Source organism: Micrasema longulum, unplaced genomic scaffold, assembly GCF_059751315.1.
Source record: "Micrasema longulum isolate JH-2025_06_02 unplaced genomic scaffold, ASM5975131v1 h1tg000014l, whole genome shotgun sequence".
In the NCBI taxonomy this organism is placed as follows: Eukaryota; Metazoa; Arthropoda; class Insecta; order Trichoptera; family Brachycentridae; genus Micrasema; species Micrasema longulum.
This window is the reverse complement of record NW_028277222.1, coordinates 222,757-247,997: the sequence shown is the minus strand read 5'-3', so window position 1 is coordinate 247,997 and position 25,241 is coordinate 222,757. Positions and strand designations below refer to the sequence as shown.

Sequence of the window (25,241 nt, the reverse complement as noted above, 5' to 3'; positions counted from 1 at the left end):
CTGGATCATGTCTAGTCTGCCTAACTAGGTACAACCTGTTTTACGGCAGACATTTTTATGCAGAAATAAACAATTATATTACTACCCACTAGTTAATAAACTAAACAGTTATACAATATTAATTTATTAGGAATTTATTTTGAGTAAATTTTCCAATTTTTCTCGACCTAAATCCAGTAACCAATTTTTTACAAATTTGTTTCATTGAATCCGGGCTATAAATTGAAAAGTTATAAATATACTGACAAAACTTTGAATTTCAGATAATTTTTGTGCATACATACTCATACTCTATTGACTACTGTCCTACAAATCAGAGATCTCGGGGTAACTTTTGATCCACTCCAAAGGAAAACATCTTTTTCAATTGAAATCGAATGAAAAAGAAAAGACTTGGTTTTCCAAAGTGATTCTGAACAAGTTTGACACATCTCCTATATGCAGAATGTGCATTGGGGACTGTTGGTAATGGTTCACATCTATTCAGAACCTATGTTCGGGACTCTGCCATGTGCGAATGTCATCATGAAAATCGTGTTTTTTTTATGCCCCATGCATGATTCTTATCCTGAGATCCTGTCCGACTTCTCCGATATCAACGTTCCATTCCCTATTCATATTCTAACTCTCTTGTCTACCCAATAAACATGTATTCAAAATTTTACGTAAACATCTATCTAGTTTTAAATAGTCTTAAATTATTAATAAGTAATACCTATATGTATACTGTAATCAATATTAAACACTAACACACTAACTTGTATGTGTAAACAGTTAAATAAATAAAAATCTGAAATTCGACACTGCACTGGCTAGAACATCCCAGTTGGGTGAAAAAGCAAAACTAAGAAGAAGAAGAAGAGGACTGGCAATTAATAAAGGCTACTTTTCTATCGGGAAAATTATTGTTTTTCTACTACTAAACTAATCAGTTAATTCATTTCTTCCTTATACAACGCGAGCAAAGCCACGGGCAAAAACTAGCTAAATTATTTTGTTTGCTTTTGTTACTGTAAGTCTCAAATATCTTACCAGCATCTTCCAATCGTGTTTTTTTTATGCCCCATGCATGATTCTTATCCTGAGATCCTGTCCGACTTCTCCGATATCAACGTTCCATTCCCTATTCATATTCTAACTCTCTTGTCTACCCAATAAACATGTATTCAAAATTTTACGTAAACATCTATCTAGTTTTAAATAGTCTTAAATTATTAATAAGTAATACCTATATGTATACTGTAATCAATATTAAACACTAACACACTAACTTGTATGTGTAAACAGTTAAATAAATAAAAATCTGAAATTCGACACTGCACTGGCTAGAACATCCCAGTTGGGTGAAAAAGCAAAACTAAGAAGAAGAAGAAGAGGACTGGCAATTAATAAAGGCTACTTTTCTATCGGGAAAATTATTGTTTTTCTACTACTAAACTAATCAGTTAATTCATTTCTTCCTTATGCAACGCGAGCAAAGCCACGGGCAAAAACTAGTTAAATTATTTTGTTTGCTTTTGTTACTGTAAGTCTCAAATATCTTACCAGCATCTTCCTGTGAGATGTCCTTGATAAAGATCATGATGTAGTCGTCAAAGACGGTGTACTTGATGTGCGGAGACTCGGTGATTTTGTGGCCATCCTTATTGAGGATGACATCCATGGGCTGGTCTCCGGAGTACATGATCTTGATCTTGGTATTGTCGTGTTCTGGCAGGTTTTGGTCACCAGGCATGCGGTTGATGCGAGGCGGAGCTGGGAAAAGATATTTTGTCATTTAATACTCTAATAACTACTGTGACATACTACTGGCATTCCGCAAGGCTTGCATGTTGGGACAATTTTATTTTTACTATTTGATGTCATTTTCCCATATCAGGGTGGAACGAAGAATCTGTTTTTAAAATAGAATCAGTATTTTGGACGTGCTATACATATCTAGCGGTGCATAGGGCACTGCATCGGCACTCCAATTGCAGCGTATCTTGATAATTTTTTTACATGGAAAGTAAGATAATCAGTCATATGCTTTATGAATGTGCCAGTCCAGGAACAATTCAATACATATTCCAGTTTTCATCAAAATCAACTCTAGGACATCAAGAATGGTAGGCAAACGCGCCAACCACTTCACAAATTGAACCTATCTCTATTCGATTTCCTTATTCAGGATATTCATTTGAGAGCAGCCTTTGAGTCAAAAAGGATTTTGGTTCTATTTCAAACACATAACTATATTATTCATCCGCCTAAACACAGTAAAATTCCCAATACTTACTTCCAATCTTGACATGTCCAGTGCTGTAGATGAAGCCAATGGTGTTGATGGCTTCGCAAGTGTAATCTCCTTCGTCTTGTTCCCGGGCCTCGGTAATATTTAACCGAAGAACACCATCCTTGTTTTCAGCGATGAACCTACACAAAAAGAAACAGCTTGAACTAATTCAGAATTGATATTAGAATCATTGGGTACACACCCTTTGATCTTATACTTGAACTTGTAAGTATTAAGTAAGCTCCTGATGTCACTGCAACCTATGCAGATCTACTATGATGGATCCCCATAAATTGATTCTCAGCCATTAAATGGCTTTAAAGAGCCGGGCTATTGAGTGAAGAGCGAGTGCTTTCATATCTACGGCTGAATTTCCTCCAGCTTTAGGTCTTTAAAGTATTGAGCCAAGGAAGCAAATCTCACTGTCACCTGACGATAGTAGGTCAGGTGACAGTTAGATTTGGTTAAGACAATGCAAAAGGTGAATATGCATTTATTATACGTAAACAACAAACCATCAAAACACCTGAAATTCTGATCACCTAGCACAGATGTCAAATTGTTGACAGTCGGGAAAATAGAGCTTCGCTGCCACCGGCCGTGTTAACACAAATTTCTTTGAAGACACGCGACTCAGCCATTTCGAAATATTCACAAAGTTTGATTGAATAACTGTGAAGTGGTTTTAATGCATTTAGAGTATTGTATAACTTATTTTATAAGGGATTATGAATTTTTAAAAATAAAATGTCTGTAACAGACGCACGGAGAATGACAGAAAAGACGCGTTTTTACGTTAAGTTCCTGAATTAATTTTTCATGGGGTTTTTAAAAATTTCAATTTGAGATTTCAATCACTCTTCCTGAGATATTTACCCAACTATCTGTATAGAATTAGTTTGGAATCGGACCTTTATGATATTAAACTACTCGTTATATTACTAACATTGGTATCCGTATAGACATAATAAATAACTAAATAAGTGTTGATCTCAGACCTGGTGCCCATGATGATCTCTCTGCCATTACGGAGCCAGCGTCCAGAGGGCGTGGGATTGCCGGTGGCCGAGCACTCGATGGTGCAAGCCTTTCCCAGCGGGATGGTCAAGTTGGTCATGGGCTTCACCCACTCGGGCTTGGTGCCACCGAGCACCTCGCAGATCTTCACTGGCATCGTGCACGATGACGGCTCCGACTTGCCTGAGGAGGAAACAACCAAAGTTTACGGTAATGAGGAAGATACTGCAGCGAAGAGGAATTGTACTGTAAGGAGGAGGGATTGTACTGTAGCGAGGAGCGATTGTGGCGCTGTAGCAAAGAGCAATGATTATACCATAGTCAGCAGCAATAATTATACTGTAGTAAGGAGGAATTGTGTAAACTGTAGCTGGAGGAGTTATCCTGTGGCAAGAAGAAATTATACGAAGGTAGGATAAAAACTAATGCAGACATGGTTGTAGAACACGACGGAAATGACCTTCAGAAGCGCGCTAGATGGCAAGTGGAAGTTACATTCTCCCTCTATAAGCACGAGTAGATTTGAAGGCATAGACTTAAAGGCAATTCATCCAGTGTGTTCAGAGCGGAAGTACGAAACGATAATTTTGAAGCTCAAGTTTTTTACTTTAATTTATTTTTTGCCTGATCTAGCTACTTGTTTTTGTTCATGTTCAACATGTGTGCATTACTTTTTAGCCTGACTTATTACAGCCTTATTTATTTGGTAAAACCACAGAAGATTGTAAACATTTCTCATAATAATAGTAATGTATGAGTCCAATTATTGGCTTCGGCCAAACAACACATAGCTACAGGGCATAAGTTTACCTTCGAGCCGATACTCTTAGGGAAACTAAAGAGTCACCAAACTCGAATGGTAAAAGAGTACACAAATAACATTAACCCCGATGATGGACGCTGTAATGCGATCCCAAACATTGTAAATAGCACGAATGACACACAGCATAACAACCCAGAAAATTTTATAGTGCATCTGAATGGCACTGAAAATATAACAACAGTCTTTGATATTTGATCAGGTAAAACAATACGAGTATGTTACAAAAAAATAATTACGTTGCCAAGGCGTCAGGAAGGATGTTGAGGATAAGAAAAGATTAGGATTAAAATGCCTATAAAGAAAGAAGTCAAGAGAATAACGTGACAGAGATACTAACTTAATTGGAGTAATTTAAAATTAGAATGTTAAGAATCGAACATATTAAGGAAGGAACAAATCTAATTACTTAAAAATAATAACTGCTACGCCGGAAGAATCTATTTTCAACTAATTTTTTTTACAAGGTTTTGAAATAATACTTTACAAACATTGAATGTAAATGAGTTCCAAATAGTAAAAGTAATAAATACCAGCGGCATTGACGGCGATGACTCTGAACTCATAGTCCGCCTTCTCGATCAGATTCATGACGGTATAGTCGAGATCCATGACGTTGTAGTCATTGCACTTCACCCACAGGGCGCCGCCGACATCGCGTTTCTCCACGATGTATCCGGTGATGCGGGAGCCTGGATAGTTTAAACAAATCAATTGTAGACCAACGAGAATAATAGTTGACTAATTCAAGTAGCCATGTTCAAAATTCACAATGTATTCATTCATCAATGCTACTGAACTGCTTATTTCCGGAAATATGAGACAAAATCAGGTTGTTCACACAGAAAACCGCAGAAAATATTACGGATTTGACTTTTCTTCATCCAACCACCTCTAGTTGTTAGAAGTGAAGAGAGAGTTATCTAACCATCTCTGTTTGATAGCAGTATTAAAAAAAGTTATCGAACAACCTTCGGTTCTTAGAAGTGCTGGAAAGAATTATCCAACCATTTCTGTTTGTTAATAGTGTAGAGAGAATTATCTAACCACATCTGGTTGTTGCTAGTACAGATAGAGTTATTTAACCATCTCTCTAGCTCAATCACAAATAACTATCGACGTGCTTATAAGCGACGTGATAACAATTTCTCACCATGGTTGTTTGTCGTATTCGTAATTACAATGCATCATCCGTGAACACTTGATATTAAATGTCAAAATATTTACGTTTCGCGACGTATAATCCTGCTGCGCAATCACATATTTGATTTTCACTGCTATTGTTATTTATTTATTTATTATTTATCATGCTATTTATTGCATTTAGCCGGCGGTTGGCAAGCCAAATGGCAAGAAAAGACGTCGCCATAGTAATTGTTATTTTATTTTCACTTTTTTGTATTAGATACTCCTTACTATTTTTGTATTATTTTTATAGTAAACGCCGATTTTTCACCAATGAACTGTTTTTATTTACGAGAAAAACAAAAAACAAACCGACAAGAGCGTTGACTTAGAGATTACACGAGCGTCGACCTATGACTGCGATAACTTAAGCATGTTCATTATTGTTAATTGTGATCGCTCAAACGCTTAACATGTTTTTGAGCACGTCGATAGTTATTTGTGATTAAGCTACCGGTTGCTAGTTGTTCCGGAGGCTGGACAGAGATATCCAAACACCCCTGGCTGTTAGTAGTTTGGAGAGAGAGTTACCTCCATCGGAAGCGGGCGCCTCCCACTTGAGGTCGACGTAGTTGCGGCCGACCTTGAGCACCTTGGGCGTGCCGGGCGGCGAGGGCGGCGTGCAGCGGGCGCGCACGTGATACTTGGCGGAGTTGGCCGAGTACTTCGAGAAGCCGGCGGCGTTCTTGGCCTTCACGCGGAACTCGTACTCGTGGCCCGGCTCCAGGTTGTACACCTGTAAGGAGAAGCATTCGTAATTTGGATACGGGACACTGGATTGATACGCTAAATGCAGCGTTTATATCGAGCCATTGTAACAAAATACTGTAAAAAAATTACACAAAAAACCTTCAATTGTTAAAAACATCATTCTCGAAATTAAAACTTAAGTGATAAAATCCAAACGTTCGGCTAACGTAAAGGATAAACACCGCCGGGCGTTGGGATCGGATTATGTTTATGATAGCTATGTAAGTGTCTAAGTACCTGATTGAATTTTTTGCCGACAATATTGAAAAATGAACACACATGGTTTTTAAAAAATCCAGGCTTTGTGAACTTAGTAAGTGCCGGTTCGGCAGATTGCTACAATTTACAGATGCTTTTGACATTTATGAATGACACGCTTGTTTCGGGGGTTTTTACGGGTTTTTATTTTTCAGTGTTCTATGCTTATTTCAATACACAATACACATAACAAGTGGGTGATGTCAAATGAGTTCTAGACCAGATCAGTTAAAACTTAACCCCTGAATTATAAAAATGTCCACTAACAAGAGGAAGTGTCTCTCAATTCGTGAAAAAGTGGCAATTATTCGTGAAATCGAACTTGTGTACAAATTTTTCTCTATCTTCACCCACAGTGTCAGCATTGTGGACAAATAGGGATATTTATTTGTCTGCATTTGAAAAGAATATCACTAGAGAAGTTGATAACGCATTGCTCCAATGGTTTTGTACCCGAAGAAACGCAGGATTTTCCATTAATATTTACCATACTTACTTGTTTACTTAGTGACAACGTGCAATAGCGATTGTTAAATAACGATGATAAAAAAAACGTATCTCTGGTATAACGAGTAACGTTTATAACGAGCATATTCAATCAGTCCCATCTTCCTCGTAATAACCAAGTTCGACTGTATGTGTAGTGTAGTAAAATCATGTGTTTGATTTTTTTATGATTTCATTCAATTATAATTCAATATATCCTAGCACACCACAGATAATTAATAATTTTAATACTACTGAGTCTAATCGGAGCCATCTCTGGCGGGTATAAAATATTTGTATTTAAGGTCGACCTTTCCAGAAATAAAACCCGGGACCTCAAGTATGGTAGGCGAATGCGCTAACCAGTACACAATAAGGCAGCCATATCTCCACTCGATTTTCTTATTAAGAATTTTTACTAAAGAGTAGCCATAATTGTCGACTTTTTTGTTGCTAAATTGCAGTCGATAGAAGGTTGATGTTTTGCACATTTTTAACACAAAAAATTATTACAAACTTCACCGGCTAGTCAGTTTCTTTTTATTTGTTTTAACATTATTCAACACCGCGAATAGAGTCTCACAAATATGCAGATCGTCTCTAAACGATGTGTGTCACCCAAAATGTCATAGCATGTCAACTCTGATACTAAAAGCTAGAGGCTAGGCCATTATAAGTGAGTTGGTAAAAGGGTAACGGATGCCGATCCCTCTCCCACCCTATCCCAGACTCCGTACCTGGTAGGTGTTGTCCTTGACCAGGTAGTCGCTGGCCTGCCACACCCCGTCCTGCACGTCGCGGTACTCCACTCGGTAGCCCTGGATCCTGGAGCCCCCGTCGTGACGCGGCCTATCCCAGGTGACGGGGGCCGTGCCGCTCTCCCATTCTCCCACGCGAGGAGTGCCGGGAGCATCGGGCACCGTGAACGAGAACTGGAAATAAAGTAGTCGATTAATACTCATTAAACAACAAAGTTTTCATGCCTAAAGTCGAACCAAATCTTAAAATTTGACCAAAAACTGTATTATTTTAAGGCCTTGTAACTTTTTTTAAAGCCAATCGATAGGCTTTCGAAAACCCTTATGGATTGGCATTAAAGATATGATTGAACTTAACATAAACATTTTAAACAATCTTAGAAACTACTTTAAATTAGAACAGGTATGGTAATGTAGCATGATCTAGGCAGACTAGATCATGTTTGCTTCTTGAATTCTTATCTTTGCTGTAGGAACATATGCTATTTAGGGAGATTTCACTAAATGTTCTAAAGATCCTTGGCAGAGGAGAGGACCGTATAGGTACGGAAATTACCGTGAGGTACATTGATGTACACTTTTAAAAAATCTAAGGCTTTTTAAACAATACAGATGTTATGATTTATTTAATTACCTTGGCAATAACAGGATCTTCCAGAGCAAGAGGATCAGATACTCCGTACTGGTTCTCCGCTCGGACCCTGAAGTAGTATTTCTTGTTGGCCTCCAAGCTCATCACATTGTAGTGACAGTTGCGTACAAACGATGATATCTTTGTCCAGATCTAGAATTAGAATATTTTACATAAAAAATAAAAACCGCCAGGTCCATTGAAGAAGATAATCATAAGAACTATGGAAGTTTCCAAAATTAAATTATTATTATTATAAATTAAGATAACCACGTCTAGTAATTAATGTGGTTATTTGAGGAGCTATGAAATATTTTAGTTTTAAATCTTAAAATGGTGTACACCAGCATAATCTCATGTATGCTTAAATCACAGCATTGTTTATTTATTTTTTATTTATTAAGTATTAAATTGACAAAAATATACATGCTTTGGTTATAATGTATTCCTCAATGGGAATTAATATACTACATTATATTTATAAATTATTTAATATATATGTATGTCCTTAGGTTTTGATTTTTTTTCTTGATATTTTTTTTCCATTTCATAATAGTAATTGTCTACTGCCCTTTATAAAATTAAATTATGTGATTTTGCCTTGAAGAGAGACCAAAACGTAGAAAAGAAAATGAAATAATGAAGGGTACAGTTTAATGCCCTGATGTACACCAGTGTAAGCATAGTAATGGGAGTCTTTGAATTTAAGTCGACTTTGATGATTCAAAATTCTGTGAAATTTTAGAATTAATAATTTTAATATTAATTCTAATTCTAAAAGTATTTGTAAGTTATTTAACATTGACTTTACCTTTGCGTATAAATTTTTGAAAACAAATTTAATTTAAAGACATAAACTAGATTACCATATGTACTGCAGCTACAGAGCATATGGACAAAATCAATACAGCCGATTCCATTAATTTTTCATGTTCGTTTCAAGAAATTTGTGTGTCTATTATATAACTACCATTTCACTATTAGATTATTTTTAATCACTTAACGAAATAATACTTAAAATTACTACATTAATTAACAATTTGAGCGAAGTTAGGGCATCCACATTATTGGAAAAAAAAGAAATTGCTTGATAATCATGTCATATTTTTCATAGATACAGTGGAAATCGTAACCAAATATTTCAAGTTGACCCAGTATCAGAAAGGATTTGCACTCACTCCATTGTTGTCTGTCTTTTCCACAACGTAATTGGTGATAGGAGAACCACCATCGTCCAGAGGAGCCTTCCAGCTTAGAGTGCACGTGTCTGGGGTGATGTCAGTCACCTCCAGTGGTCCGACCGGCGGTGAAGGCCTGTCCACAACCAAAACCTAGAAGAAAATAAAATAATGAAAGATATAGTTAAGTGCCCTGAGGTATACCAGAGTAAGCTTAGTAATTGATGGAAAAAACTCTTTTTTTCAGGCATTCATCTAGTGTAATATCGATTAGACGCTTGTTTCGTGATTATATAGAGGTTTCTAGTTGAATTTCAGATGTGATCACAATAATAAAACATATTTTTTGCAAGGAGGGAAGAGAGTCCTTAATTATTAATATTTGCACTTGGCCTGAAAAAATTCTTGATTTTTTTTTCCTTGAAATGGACACTCAAAAGTATATTTGTGTTTGTTTTATGATACTTGTATTGCTTCAAATCGCAGTAACAAGGAGTAAATTATTCAACAGATGGAAAATAAAAAAAATAATGGTTTTTCTTAATATTACTGAGGAGAAATACTCCAAATTGGATATAGTCTAGGAGAAGAGACCATTGCAGGAGACTGCTGCAAGACATTGCATAAATTAATTCATTATTAATCATAATATGGTACACGCATAGTGCTGCATGATGTTCAGATGGTGATGGGAAAATTATATTTATGTTATAATTTTTTATTTTGTATGTTTTAATCTTTTTTATGCAGCTAGGTGTTTTTATGGCAGTTCCTATAAAGCCAAGAAATTTTAGGCAACTTCAAGAAAAAAAATCTTTATACACAATAAACTAACAGACTCGCAAAATTCACTTTAAAATTGAGATAAACGTGCTTTTAAATCAAGAAATAATATAAAATGCACTTTCTTCTATTTACAAATAATAGTTTTATAACACAGAAAATGCATGAATTATAAACTATGTGCTATGCATGTGTGGATGGTTATTTTGATACTCTGGTCCGCAACTCTAAAGAAAATCGGCAATCTGGCGCATGACCTGCTTTATATCATTTAAAATTTTCACCTACTATAAAAGATGGAAGAACTAAAATTCGATGTGATGGAATGTCATGTAGTTTTTACCTTGCAGCTTGCGCTGTCCGACCCCACATTGTTGGTGAGAATGATGGTGTATCCGCCGGTATCGCTCCTCTTGGCGCACTTGTTCAGGAACACCGTCTCCGTGTCTGTGGTGGTGAACTTGATCCTGTCATCGGGGAACAAGTCCTCGTTGTTCACGTTCCAACCCACCTAACAACAAATGCACAGTTGACAATGTGAAGGATTCAAAATAAATATACGCGAATCACGAATGTTTAAATATGTAATAATAATCATGTCATTTTTATTCCGCTGTTTTAATTTCTTTGCTATTTTTTCATTCAGTGAACTATTAAAGTGAACGAATTTGTGTTCAGTATTATTCACGGTACGGTAACAAAGCAGCTGATGAATTGGCAAGACTGGGGACTGAGGCAGCTTTGATAGGCCCAGAGCCCTAATGTGGGTTGCCCAAGTGTGCTCCTAATAGTTGAACTAAGGTCATGGGCCCAGAAGCAGAGCACAAAGCTCTGGCAAAAAGTACTTAGTCAACACCACACGATGAAGTTATTAGGGGAACATGCAAAGGTCTGTTTTTTTAACTTAGCTGAAACTAAGTGAGGGTAATGCAGATTGAATAAGGAACTTGCTAGAAAGAAACATTTTAAAACTTTTTTATGTAGGTTCTGCAGTGCAGATGAGGAAACACCTTTGCATACTGTATGTGAATGTGATGGTTTAAATCACAAAAGAAGGCGCATTCTCGAGGATCACTGGTTTAACCTGAGGATGTTAGAGGGCTCGCCCCCTACCTAATAGCCCGATACTTTAAGAATCTGGAATTGGAGTGAGAGATTACATAAAATTTTGTTTATGTGACATGTTTTGTTTTGGTTTCTTTTGTTTCTGGTTTTGACTGATTAGAAGTTTCCTTTAAGTCAGAACTAAATGTATAAATATACCTTATGTAATTTTATTTTTACTTTTTAAAACCATTTTCATGAATGACAAAAAAAATGAATGCAGAAATAGCTTACCTTTGGTCTTGGGTTGCCAGTGAATGGAACGGTGATCTTCAGTTCTTCCCCAGCGATGACTGTGATGTCTCGGATGTTCAGATCACTCGTGATCTTGGGCGCGTTGGATGGAGCGCGGCACACAATGATGTCAGAGCTCTGAGAGTACGGGCCCTGACCGGCCGCATTGATGGCCGCCACTCTGAACTCGTACTCGTGGTTTTCAATTAGTCCCATTACTTTGAATGTCGTGTCGGGAACGTGAGCGTGAGACGCCTTGGTCCAGCTATCTCCGCTGATTAGACGCTTTTCGATGACGTATCCGGTGATCGGAGATCCGCCATCGTGACGAGGCTTGGCCCATGTGATGGTGATGGACGATTCCGTTGTTTCGACCGACCGTGGCGCTCCGGGAGCGCCAGGAGGATCGAACGGATGCCTCGCCTTGATTGGGTTGGTAGTTTGAGCTGGATCAGATTGTCCATACTGGTTCTCCGCCATTACTCGGAAGTCGTATTCGCGTCCTACATTCAAGTTCTTGACGCGCAAGAATGGTGTTGTAACGTAGCCCGATACCTTGGTCCAGTTTGGTGTGCGAGCTTCTCTCTTTTCAACAACGTAGTTGGTGATTTCACCACCTCCGTTATCTTTAGGAGGAGTCCAGTACAGTGTGAGAGCTTCGCCTTCGAACTCGTCAGCGCGTAGATTCTCAGGTTTGGCAGGTCTATCCAATACGCGGACATTGATCGTAGCAGTATCGTATCCAGAAGGATTGCGCAGTTGCAGCCTGTATTGTCCTGCGTCAGTCCTCTTAGAGTTTTGCACGACAAGGGAGGCCGAATCCGGAGTAATCTTTTGGAATATTCTCTTATCAGCTTCAACATCCAAAATGTTATCATCGGCAAACCACGACGCAGTTGGTTGTGGGAAGCCGACATAAGGAACGTGAATGCTGAAATCTTCTCCAGCTCTGACTGTGATATCGCGAACTCCTCCCAAGTCCATGCGAGGTTTGTTGGGCTGTTCTTCGATGACGATATCGGAAGTCGGCTTGCTAGGTTCAGAGTTGCCAATATCATTAACAGCAATGATCCTGAACTGGTACTCATCTCCTTCCTTGAGCTTGGGAACGGTGTAAATAAGAGCATTGACCGGAGTATCGTTACAATCTGACCAGTCCTTGTCTTTCTTGTTCTTCTTTTGTACAATATATCCCTTGATTTTAGCTCCACCGTCGCTTCTTGGGGCCCTCCAGGAGAGAGTGACAGAATCTTTTGTGATACGGTCTGGTTTCGGTGCATCTGGGGCATCTGGACGCAATCTCTGTGTTTGAGCAACAATTGGTTCAGAAGGCTTGCTGGGTTTGCCTGGTCCAGCTTCATTGACAGCAATGACCCTAAATTCGTACCTCAACCCTTCGCGCAAGTCTTGAGCTGTAAAACAAGTATTAGGAGTAGGGTAGTTGTTAACCCTCAACCATTCACCGCCTCGTTCACGTTTTTCGACATAATATCCAGTGATTGGCTTTCCACCACAGTTTACTGGTGGTTTCCATTCCAGTGAGCAGCTGCTTGAGCTGTAAGCAGTAATGTCTGGTTTGCTTGGCTCATCTGGAGGATCAAACGGTGACTTGGCAATAACAGCCTTACCATCCAGAGGTTCTGAAAGTCCGTAAATGTTTTCAGCTCGAACTCTGAAGTTGTATTTTTTTCCTTCAACCAGGTTCTTAACTGTGAACGCGCATTTGGGGCAGAATCCAGCAACAGCGTGCCAATTGTCTACACCATAATCGGACATTTCGACAACATATCCGGTAATCTCACTGCCACCATCGTCTGTGGGCGGAGACCAGGCAAGACTGACTGAATCTTGAGTAATTGAGCTGTAAGTAAGTGGTCCTTTGGGCATTCCAGGTTTGTCCACAACAATAACTTCAATATCGGCTGAATCCTTTCCATGTTCATTGGAAGCTGTGATAGTATATTTACCAGAGTCATCACGAGTGGATTTCTCGATACACAGCTTTGTTTGATCATTGGCAGTCTCGGAAGATATCCTATGATCCGACAACAGAGGAATAGATCCCTTTGTCCAAGCGATTTTGGGTGTAGGAGCTCCAGTAATTGGGATAGTAACATTAATAGGCTCTCCAGCGCGTACCTTGATTCTGCGTCCAATAAGTCCATCCAGCCAAAGTTTCGGTTTCTCCTTCATCGGTTTAGCTGTCAAGATATTTGATGGGTCAGAAGGCTTACCAGGGCCAGCAGCATTGACTGCAGATACTCTGTATTCGTATTGATGACCTTCTTGAACCCTATCATCGTTATACTCGTTATTTCTGATAGGATCCTTATTGAGCTTGATCCACCTGCCGGTAGCCTTATCTCTCCTCTCCACATCGTAGCCAATAATGTTGGACCCTCCATTTGAAATGGGTGGTGACCATTTAACCTTGATGTGGTCCTTGTCTGAAGAAAGGAGTTCTGGTTTTCCAGGCTTTCCGGGAACATCGTATTGGTTCTTGGCAATAACAGGTTTTTCAGTGTTGAGTGGCTCAGACCTGCCTTGCAAATTTTCTGCGGACACTCTGAATTCGTACTTAGTTCCCTCAATTAGTCTCGGAACTGTAGCATGATTGTATTTGGGATTAACGTAGGCAACAGCCGGCACCCAGCCACCTCCATGAGTAAGATCACGTTTCTCAATAACATATCCAGTAAGTTCACTACCGCCATTGTCCTTTGGTGGTTTCCAGGACAAAGTAACCGATTGGGCGGTAATTTCTTCATATTCCAGAGGACCTTCTGGTGGTGCGGGAACATCCAAGACAATAACATCGAAGCTTCCCTCATCCATTCCAGAACTGTTTCTCAGAAGCAAGTGGTATAATCCAGCATCACTCCTCTTACAGTTAACGGTATGGACAATGGTGTGGTGTCCAATGGATGTGAGAGTTGTCCTCTCATTAGTGAGAATCGGTTTGCCAGTGTTGGTCCAGATAACCTCGGGTGTTGGTTCTCCAATAAAATCAATATCAACGTGGAAAATAAGTCCAGCCTTGATACGAATTTCACGGAGAGGTGTTTTAATCTTGGGAGCCAAGTATCTCTCCTTACAAGTTACGATGTCAGAAGCCTCGCTAGGCTCGCTGTGTCCAGCTGTATTGACGGCGACAACTCTGAACTCGTAATCTTGTCCTTCAGTCAGATCTGGAACAGTGGCATTGGTCTGTTTTGGTGGTACATGAACGGCATTCACCCAGTACGGGCTACCCTTCTCCTTCTTCTGGATGATGTATCCAGTGACGGGAGAGCCACCATCAGACTTGGGAGCTTCCCATTGCAAGTCAACATGATCCTTGCCCCAGTCCATGATGTCAGGTTTACCAGGAGCGGACGGCTCATCGAATTCGTTCTTTGCACAAATGCTCTTATCCAGTTCGAGTGGCTCTGACTGTCCAATAGCGTTGACTGCGCTCACCCTGAATAGGTAATCCTTCATGTGAATGAGTCTGGTAACTTGGTGAGTCAATGAAGTACTCATTCCAGCATCAGACCAAATACCCCTTGAAAGATCCATCTTTTCAATAACATAGTGGAGAATAGGAGAACCACCATCATCCTTGGGCAGACGCCAAGTGAGTTGGCAGCTTTCTTTTGTAACCTCGGATACAAGAAGTGGCTTTTCCGGTTTGGTTGGTTTGTCCAATACAGTGACCAGAGCGGTGGCGCTGCACACTCCCAGGTCATTCTTGAGAGTGAGTTTGTAAGAGCCTCCATCAGCACGAGTTGAGAATGGAATATCGAAAGTGACTTTGTTCATAAACACTTGCATGTCCACGTGGTCTGAGGGCTGTACCACTTTTCCGTTAATTTGCCATTCAGCTGTAGGCTTAGGCGATGCTTCGATAGGAATTTCATAAGCAATACGCTGTCCAGCCTTGACTGTAAGGTCCTTGAGAAGCATCTTGTCAAAGTGAGGAGCGCAGAAGCGAGCCTTAGCTATCTGGGACATAGATCCCTCGCTAGGTTCACCAGGTCCAGCTTTGTTAACTGCAATAACCCTGAATTCATACTCCTCTCCTTCGATGAGCCCAGGAACAGTAGCGGTTGTCTGTGGTCCATTTGTCATAGCAGCTTTTTCCCATGATCCATACTTGGTTTTGGCCTCGATAATATATCCAGTGATAGGAGATCCGCCATCCTTCTTTGGTGGAACCCATTCAAGATCCATGTGATCCTTATCCCAGTCCTTGACAACAGGAGTTCCAGGTTTATCTGGAGTATTGTAGGGATCTTTAGCTGTGACAGGCTCATGTCCCAGAAGGGGAAGGGATTCTCCTTGTTTGTTGACTGCCCTCACACGGAAGTTGTAGTCGTGTCCCTCGATCAAGTGATCTGCACGGATGGTACATCCCTGAACTTCTCCCACTGGCACCCACCTCATATTTTCTGAATCCATTTTTTCAACAACGTATCCAGAAATATCACTGCCACCATCGTCCTTGGGTGGTTTCCAGTAGAGGTTGCACCCAGACTTGGTGATGTTATCAGCCTTGAGCGGGCCTTCCGGAGGAAGAGGAAGATCGAGAATGACGACATTCAAAGTAGCTGTGTCAACTCCGTTGATATTCTTAGCTCTGAGTTTGTATACTCCGGAGTCAGTTCTCTTAGCGTCCACAAGCTTGAACTTTGTGGAATAGTACTCATTTGTGATCTTAATCCTGTCGGTATTGACGATGATATTATCATCGTGGAACCATTCCTTGGTTGCCATTGGTTCACCAGAGACAGGTACATCTAGGTCAAAGTTCTGCCCAGCTCTAATCTTGATATTATACATGAAGTTCCTGTCGATCTTGGGAGCTTGGTTCTTAGCTCTGGCAAGGTGCATGTTGGAAGCATCACTTGGTTCTCCCTTTCCGGCCTTGTTGACAGCTCGGACACGGAACTCGTACTGAGTTCCCTCGATGAGATCGTTAACCTTTCCACTAGTGACATCTCCATCAACCTGTAATAGTAAAAATCGTGTGAACATCAAAGAATTGAGATAAAACAGTTATTCTTTTGAGTTTCAGATTCGATAGATAGTTTACCTGAGCACATTCTTCCCAGTCTGGTGAAAACTTGTCCTTCTTTTCAATAACATATCCAGTGATGGGAGAACCACCATCTGTCTGTGGTCGGTCCCACTTGAGTTCCACAAAGTCCTTGTCGAAGTCAGCAACAACTGGTGTACCAGGCTTGCCAGCAGCATCTGAAGAGTAACATGACATGATAGATGATTCAAACAATCCTTAAAATTATATCCTAGAAGAACAATAATTTTTGTGAGTTTGTGACAATTTTAACACCAATGCTAGGGCGGGTCAAGAACACTGACTGTTCAATTATCGAGTTTAAACATGGCTCAAAAAGAAAAATAGAAAAAAAAAAAACTAGCATTTACATTAAACATTAAGCAGGGTGATTAACCATTCTGCCTGTGTTTGAACATTCATATTAATTAAGTTGACTTGTGAGGGAAAAGAGCTGAAATCTTTATTGATGTGGGAGAGATTCATCTGACTGAATTATTTCATCTACTAGCAACGCATGAAAAAACTTAATATTAATTTACTCATATTTCATAGGGGGTATTCGGCAACTCACCGTATGGGTTCTTGGCCTCGATGGCTTGCGACGTGGTCAACGGCTCTGACTTGCCCTGCCGGTTGACCGCGCGTACCCGGAACTTGTACTTGTGACCGGGCTGCAGGCCGTCGATGGCGAGGCTCGTCGCGGGACCGTCCGTCTCGCCGGCCGGCACCCAGCGGCCGGTGGCCTCGTCCATGCGCTCCACGACGTACTTGTCCACGGGCTGGCCGCCATCGTCCGCGGGCGGGTTCCACGACAGCTTGGCGCCATTAGCGTGGATGTCCGACACCTGGGGATTACAGACAATCAGGACCTCAATATACATACATTAGACCAGTCAGAGGCTTATCCTTAAAATCAATGTAGCCCTCTGTAAAACTAGATTTAGACAGGGACATGTACTCTTCTTCGCTCCTAGTCAATACTGTAGGGGTTGGTTATCACCCAACTAAGTAGAATAATATTTATTTATTTATAATACATACTGCCTAAGTCAACGTGGAACTTCGAACGGGAAATTGGATTTAAAAAATGTTTTCTTTCGCGCGGAAAAAATATTGTACGGATCCCCTCTTTACTCTTCTTCATAGTGTAGTGTTCATATATATATATTTTTGTCAATCTTTGTTTTTAATTTTGCTAAAAATCGTAAGATTCAATTTGTCCATGTACTTGTTATCTTCTTAAACTGAACGGTTTGGGTGGACCAGCAGTGGACGTCCAAGACGTCGAGAACCTGATGCCTTGTAAAATAGGCAAGCGTGGTTAAGGCTATATTGTACATGTATATAAAGTGTCAAATAATTAAAAAAAAAAAATATGTGAAAGGTGAATCTAGCGAAATGTTCCCTTACTTTGAGTGGTCCGCCGGGCGGGCTCGGCGCGCTGAGCACGATGACCTCGACCTCAGCGATGTCCTTGCCGTTGGCGTTCTCGGCCGTGATGGTGTAGCGGCCGCTGTCGGCGCGCGTAGCCGCCTTGCAGTTCAGCTTGGTGTTGTAGTCAGAGTGCTGAACCTTGACTTCTCCGCCAGATTTGACTTCCTTCTTGGCAAGGAACCACTTGGTCTCTGGCATTGGCTCGCCGGACACCTGTAAAATGGAAAGGAAAAATGAGCTGTTGCGCAGCGAAACTTTCTTCGACTTAATAAATGCGCTATGGCAGGCTCATCGGTAAAAGCAATACATATTTGTAGACAAGAAAAAGATTTGGTTAAAAAAAAGATTTAACCAACTGGTCTTAGAAAAGTATAAAAATATAATCTAAGTTTATTGCAACAGAGAGGGAAAACATTTCCAAGAAGGGAATTTATATCGTGAAGCACTTCGTTTTGGCAATGGTTAAAAGTCACATAATTCAAGCGAGCTTTTGATGCTTGGGTTGGGATTTATTGGAGTTCATAATCGCTTCAAAGTGGGCACTTTCTATCACAGAAGCCTATTAAAAATATAAATGAGAACTATTTTAAATGTTAATGAAGTAAGGAACGCGAACTGATTTTTGCGCTCATTCATTGGTTTGTTTTGATCATATGATGTCGATATGACAAGTAGGTAGAACATACCGAGGTAAGATATAGATAGTACAGAAGTTAAATTTACCGTCTCGATATATACAGATAAAGATAGCGTTCATAATTGGGGCCAGACTCTCTTATATTGTACTGCATAATCAGCCTCACCCTCACCCAGCAGATCTCCCAAAAGATGGAAGAACTGCTGGGACAAAACCCCTCAGAAGGAGGAACCCTCTGGAGAACAGACCACATAGGTATGTAGCAAGGAAGAAGAAAAAAAAACCCACCTTGACATCGTAGCCAAACTTCTGTCCGATTCTGATCTTGATGTTCTCCAGGTTGGTGCGGTCGATCTTGGGCGCCAGATTCCTGGGCTTGGCGGTGATGGGGTGAGTGGAGTCACTGGGCTCTCCGGGCCCAGCCGCGTTGACGGCCTTTACCCGGAACTCGTACGTCTGTCCCTCCACGAGGTCGGGAACAGTGCAGTTTAGCTTGTCCCCGGGCACCTGGAGAAGAGATAAGCGCTTGTGAGATAGAGTTTGATTCCAAATTTCTGTCATTGACATTAAAAAAGGTGAGAAAACTCTGATGAGTGGTACATTGTATGCTTGAAACTTTGTATTTCGAACATTTTTTTTTGCAATACAACAGGCTAGGATGCTCAACTACAGTAGCAAATCACAGCACAAAACACCCAGACTTGAAAACATCATATTTAATTTTTTGGTTCTCACTGGGAATCGAACCCGAAGACTTCCGTGCCAGAGTCGAACGATTTAACGGAGCTAAAATGCTAAAACACTCGACTAAAAATAATGATTTTTTTTATTCGCACAAAGTCACAATTTCTTTGATACAACAAATTTTTGAATGACGTTTTCACAAAGCGAAATATCTTCAAAAAGCCACATTTTCAGGTTGTTTTATTATGATATTAAAAATAACTACTAGGATTTTAACCAAAACAACAATACTGTTTTATCGAAATTTTACATCCTTACTCGTATACTGGAAATCAATACAATCATAATAATTCCCTTTCCGCACCTAATGGTGCATAGATCACGGCATTTGTACACCAATCGCAGAGTACCTTGATCATTTTTGTTACATGAAGGTAAAATGATCAGGGTTACCAAAATATTAACTAGAAAGACCGGAAAAGACTTCTTGAGTCAAACATTCAAATGGATTTTTCTCAGCATAGGCAATAATGCATTCAATTTAGAGGGTTTTATTATTACCAACGATATATACTTCATTAAATTGAGGAACCGTAAGAAATTAATGTTTACAACATACAAGTATTACAACTTACTTCAAGGGCCTTCTCCCACTGCCCGAATTTGTCTTTCTTCTCAATAATGTACCCGGTGACGGGCGCCCCACCATCTTCCCTTGGCGGAGTCCACTTGAGGTCCACATGGTCCTTGTCCCAGTCCACGACGCTTGGTACTCCCGGAGCACCTGCACAAAAAAGTTCACATTGAATGATGTTAAAAGATGCATACATTAAAAAATAATGCGTTGCTTTTCACGCAAGCTCAAAATACAGTGAATTTGAAACTAAATAAACTGAGCCAAACAGATCTTTAAAAGACAAATAAATTATGATATAATTACATAAGACAATTTTGGTCTTATCATTATGAAATGTAAATGTTTTTAGTAAAAATTAATAAACGTCAACTTACCAGGCTCGTCGAATGGATTCTTGGCCACGATAGCTGTTTCTGTGACGAGTGGCTCGGATTCTCCTTCCGAGTTGACGGCTGAGACCCTGAACCTGTACTCCTTGTTAGGAGTAAGGCCAGTCACGTCACATTCTGAAATTGTATAATATCATCAGTCTCGTCACACTCTGAAATTATATGCAACCAGTCACATCTCGTAACACTCTGAAATTGTATAAAATTGGCAGTCTCGTAAAATTCTGATATTTTATATACGTTGTTTTCTCGGTGAATAACTTGCGATCTCTTTTAATTAAGATATTTTAGAAGGGTACATTTATTGTCTTTAAAATAATTTGATAAAGTGTATTGCAATCAACTCACTAGGCTCTGCAGATCTGGCGCAAGGCACCCAGCAGCCACTCTCCGTATCCAGTTTATCCACCTGGTAGTACTCGATGGGAGTGCCACCGTCGTCCTTTGGTCGCTTCCACTTCAGTGTGCAACCTTCCTTGTGGACATCCGACGTCTAAAATACACAAAAAAATCATTGAGTCTTTTGCAAATCAATATCGGTTTACTCTGGTGTACTGCAAGGGTCAAGACTCGAGCTTCACATACAAAAAATTCTAGTAATCATCATCATACTGAAATCCACAACTGATGGTGCATAGGATACTGCATTAGTAAAGTACATGCAGTGTATTGCGATCATGGGTTAGAGGAAAGTAAGGTGATTAGTCTTACGCTTCAGGAACCAGTCGAGGGACAGTAAAATATTACGGTGGTAAATCACCTTGTAAACTAGTTGATGTCGACCCTCCTAGGAATCAAACCCAGAACCTTTAGCATGGCAGGCAAACATGACCACCACTATACCACGAGGCGGACTTTTCTCAATTCGATTTTATTACTAAAGATATTACCAGAGAACAGCCATCGAGTCGAAAACACTTCTGGTTCAATTTTAAACAGTAGTTATGAACTTTTTGTTGCGCTAGTTATGTGTCTATTTAATTACATGTAATTTATTATTGAGTATTTGTATAGGAAAAGTATTATTGATTGCAAAATAGTCCTTACCGTCAATGGTCCTTCTGGCTTGCCAGGCTTATCGGTGACAGTCACCATGATTGTGACAGTGTCACGTCCACTGGAGTTGACAGCCGACACCTGGTACTCGCCCGTGTCTCCTCGTTGCACTGGTCGGATGGTCATCTTGGTGTTGTAATCAACGTTGTCGATCTGGATCTGCTTTGTTGGTCTGCAAGAATAGGAATCATGAAATAAGCTATGTTTTTATAGACAAATTACATTTAAAATAAAGTAGTAGAAGTTTGTAGTATTTATCATAGTTATTGAAAACACACATGTTTATTTTGGTTCTATTTGATTATTTAATTTTGACATTGGTAACAGTGGGACCAAATAGGCTGATAAATGCATATTCTAGGGTCCTTCAAAACACTTCTGATCTGGATGCAGATAGGGAAATTATATGCATAATCGAAATAGCATAATCTGCATTCAGTGGTATGAAATCATTCTTCCGCTCTGATAGTCTGAACTTAAAACTGATATAAGATGATCGAGTTCTATGGGTGGTCAATACTGCCATACGAGAATAAAACATGGACTCTTAAGGTAAGCTCCGTGAACCAATTTAAGGCTTTTGAAATGTGGCTTCACCCGAGAAGGCTAAGAATCCCGTGAACAGATTAAGTGACCATCGCAGAGATGCTGAGACGAGTCAGTACCCAAAGAGAATTACTGTCATTCGTGGAAGCAAATATGCGCTTCCACAGCTAATTATGGTGGAAAATATTGAGAAAAAGCGTGGAGTTGAAAGGCGACAGATGTCCTGGCTGAGGAACATCCGCGACTGGACAGACGAAAGTGCGCGACGGGGTTGAGGGGCTGTTCCGGTGGGATCAACGTTGGGGGGACCTAATATGGTACAGAAAGAAGAAGAAGAGGCCTTGTTTTGGATGATTTTACAATTGCTTACCTAGATAATATAATAAAAATTAAAATGAATATCAAAACATTTGTTTTTCTAAAGATGGTGATAATAATTTTACCTGAGCGGCATGTTCTGATACTTCCATTCGACGGTTGGAGCAGGTTCACCAGTGATGGCCGCATCAAACTTGAGTGTGGACCCCGCAGACAAGGTCACATCCCTCAAGTTCCTGCGGTCAATCTTGGGCGCGAGGAAGCGCGGCTTGGCGATGAAGTTCTTGGACGGCTCTGACGGCTTGGACTGCCCGGCCTTGTTGAGGGCGATCACGCGGAACTGGTACTCGTTACCCTCGACCAAACTGGAACGGTTAACAATATATTGTACATTATTATTCATCATTAAGTCATTATCGTTTTCCTATCCGTAAAGAGCATAGAATACCGTACTTATTTTTGTACATTTAGCAGTTTTGTATTGTAAATAAATTTAAGTAACCTCTTTAAATGGCAATTTTAAAAAAATATATTGATATTATATGTCTATCTGGATGGCTATGAAAATCAAATACGTTGATGTCACCCATCTTAATGGCCATAATAAATGAAAAAAATGATGTCTTCCTTTAAAAGTCATGAAAATTGAAAGAATCGAAGTTGAACACCACAATGGTAATAACAATTGAAGAAGTTGAAGTTGTCCATCTTAATGAGCGCAAAAATCTTATAAACTTAAGTTACCCATTGACTGTGGCAGTGGGGCTGTCGGTGTGCGTCTCGCAGGCCTTTTCCCACATGGGGCTGTACTTGTCCTTCTTTTCCACGATATACCCGATGATGGGAGTGCCACCATCTGAGATGGGTGCCTCCCACTTCAGGTCCACATGGTTGGCCGACCAGTCATCAGGTGTCGGCTGGCCAGGGGTGTCGGCCACGGCTGGAAACAGATAATAGTATTTTACCTTCTCGAACATATTCCGTACAAGTCACCAAAAGATTAATTTCATAATCATCTAATTAACACCGCTTATTTTCAATTAACTACTTCAATTTAATATGGTAACAGTGGAAAGATTGTAAATACTTTCTGCATTTGACAATCATAATAAATTATAAAGACAGCACTAAAGATTTGGTAGATTTGAGTAATCCTTCAAATTAATGATGATAGTAATCTAAAGATGGTAATGGATTTTTACATCTAGTCATTAAAATATCGATGAATATTTAAGCTTACTAAATGGATCCTTGGCGATGATGGATCCCAGTGTCTCCAGAGGTTCAGACTCTCCTTCCTTGTTGATGGCCTTCACTCGGAACTTGTACTCGTGTCCAGGGATAAGGCCGTCCACCTGATACGATAAGAAAAAACACTAACTTTCACCCTTCAACAGGTATTTTGTCAAATAGGTCAAAATAACTACTAGAAAATGTACAATAAGTTGTGGTAACACAGAGTTTAAACGCAGAACCTCTGATTTGTGAGTTTGCGGTGTAAAAACAGGATAACAAATCGATTCAACAAACATACCTTCATCTCTGGCACATTTCCAAGGGTCTTGCCAACAGGGATCCAGGATCCAGTCTCCGGGTCGTATTTCTCCACCAGGTAACCCTCGATGGGCTCCCCTCCATCGTCCTTGGGCTTGTTCCACTTGAGAGTGCATCCCTCCTTGTGGATATCGGATACCTCCAACGGTCCTTCTGGCATGGCAGGCTTAGCTATATAAATAAATATGAGGCGTTAATTGATTGTATACCACATTCCTGATTATCGTAGGCAACTGAAATGGCTCAAAATTAGACAGCGGAGAGACTATCACTCCCTCTCACTTCTGTTCAATGTACTTCATAGTCCTAACGCTCCTATATACCTGCGTGAAAAAATTCAACGCTTGTCAGTTCATGGTTTACCTCTTCGTTTTGATTCTCAAGGCACTCTCTTAATACCCATCCACAATTCCTTTTTCTTATCTAACTCATATAGTGTCCATGCGGCTCGACTGTGGAATCATCTCCTATCCACCATCAAAGATGTTACTACATTATCTCTGTTTAAATCACGTCTGAAGAAACATCTCCTTTCTTTGCCTTAATCTCTCCTCCTTTCCCTTTTCCTCTTTCCTCTTTCCTCTTTTTTCCTTTTTCCCATTGATTAATAGTTTTGATTTTTGGTAAAACAAATACGTTTATTTGTATTTTTATATATCTTTAGCTTTTTGATCTTTTTTTCTATAGAATATGTTCTGTAACTAGAATTATAAAAATAAAACTTTTATTTTATTGATTGGTTGGAAGAAATTGCCATTTGGCAATAAGCCCGCCAATGTACAAATAACATTATGTACAAGTTAAATAAATAAATATATGCTACGAAATAAATATTTTTGATCCACTTCATCTTCCGACCATATTGAACTAATTAGAAATAATTTTACTATGGTTGAACATGTAAATCAAGACGTGCTAAATACGGATTATAGCGCGCTGTAAACGCGTTCGGAATACCACCCCACGTCTTAAAGAAGAGTGTAATTCCGGGGATTCAAACCAGTCCTATACACTTCTAATAGACAAATATTAAATAAACAATGAACAAGAAGAAAAATAATAAAGTTATAGTTACATGTGACGATGATTTCCACTTCAGCCGTATCCTGTCCATATTTGTTGACGGCGGTGATTTTGTATGTGCCAGAATCCTTCCTCTTGGGACTGTCGCTGTGGTACTTCGTCATGTAAGGGATATTGATGACTGGGAAAAAAAGACATTGATCTTCATTAGCATATGAAAGTCAGTCACATTTATTTTTACTTTTACATTGTTTGTATTATTTTTTTATACAGAATAATGTTCCCTCACTGGGGTGTCCCATTCCGAGGGAAATATTTTACAAAATGTGAAACATATCCAAGATTAGCTATTTAACAAAGTTAACAAAATAATAACTATAAAAAAAACGTAATTAAACCAATTAAACTAATTATAATTAACATAA

The 25,241-nt window shown here is 39.7% G+C and overlaps 1 protein-coding gene across 1 annotated transcript in view; it reads right to left on the bottom strand.

The window, feature by feature from the left end:
* Positions 1-25,241, bottom strand: part of LOC148285679 (twitchin-like) — a 263,782-nt gene that overhangs the window by 22,885 nt on the left and 215,656 nt on the right. The window contains 23 exon segments of the mRNA XM_088239054.1: positions 1,546-1,755; positions 2,279-2,415; positions 3,274-3,475; positions 4,646-4,804; positions 5,829-6,033; positions 7,529-7,723; positions 8,184-8,333; positions 9,359-9,511; positions 10,485-10,652; positions 11,480-16,468; positions 16,554-16,714; positions 17,110-17,383; positions 17,949-18,185; positions 18,898-19,116; positions 19,929-20,077; positions 20,305-20,436; positions 20,668-20,812; positions 21,367-21,547; positions 22,365-22,604; positions 22,984-23,179; positions 23,480-23,594; positions 23,774-23,964; positions 24,869-24,997. Coding sequence (XP_088095180.1) covers positions 1,546-1,755; positions 2,279-2,415; positions 3,274-3,475; positions 4,646-4,804; positions 5,829-6,033; positions 7,529-7,723; positions 8,184-8,333; positions 9,359-9,511; positions 10,485-10,652; positions 11,480-16,468; positions 16,554-16,714; positions 17,110-17,383; positions 17,949-18,185; positions 18,898-19,116; positions 19,929-20,077; positions 20,305-20,436; positions 20,668-20,812; positions 21,367-21,547; positions 22,365-22,604; positions 22,984-23,179; positions 23,480-23,594; positions 23,774-23,964; positions 24,869-24,997 — 8,937 coding nt within the window.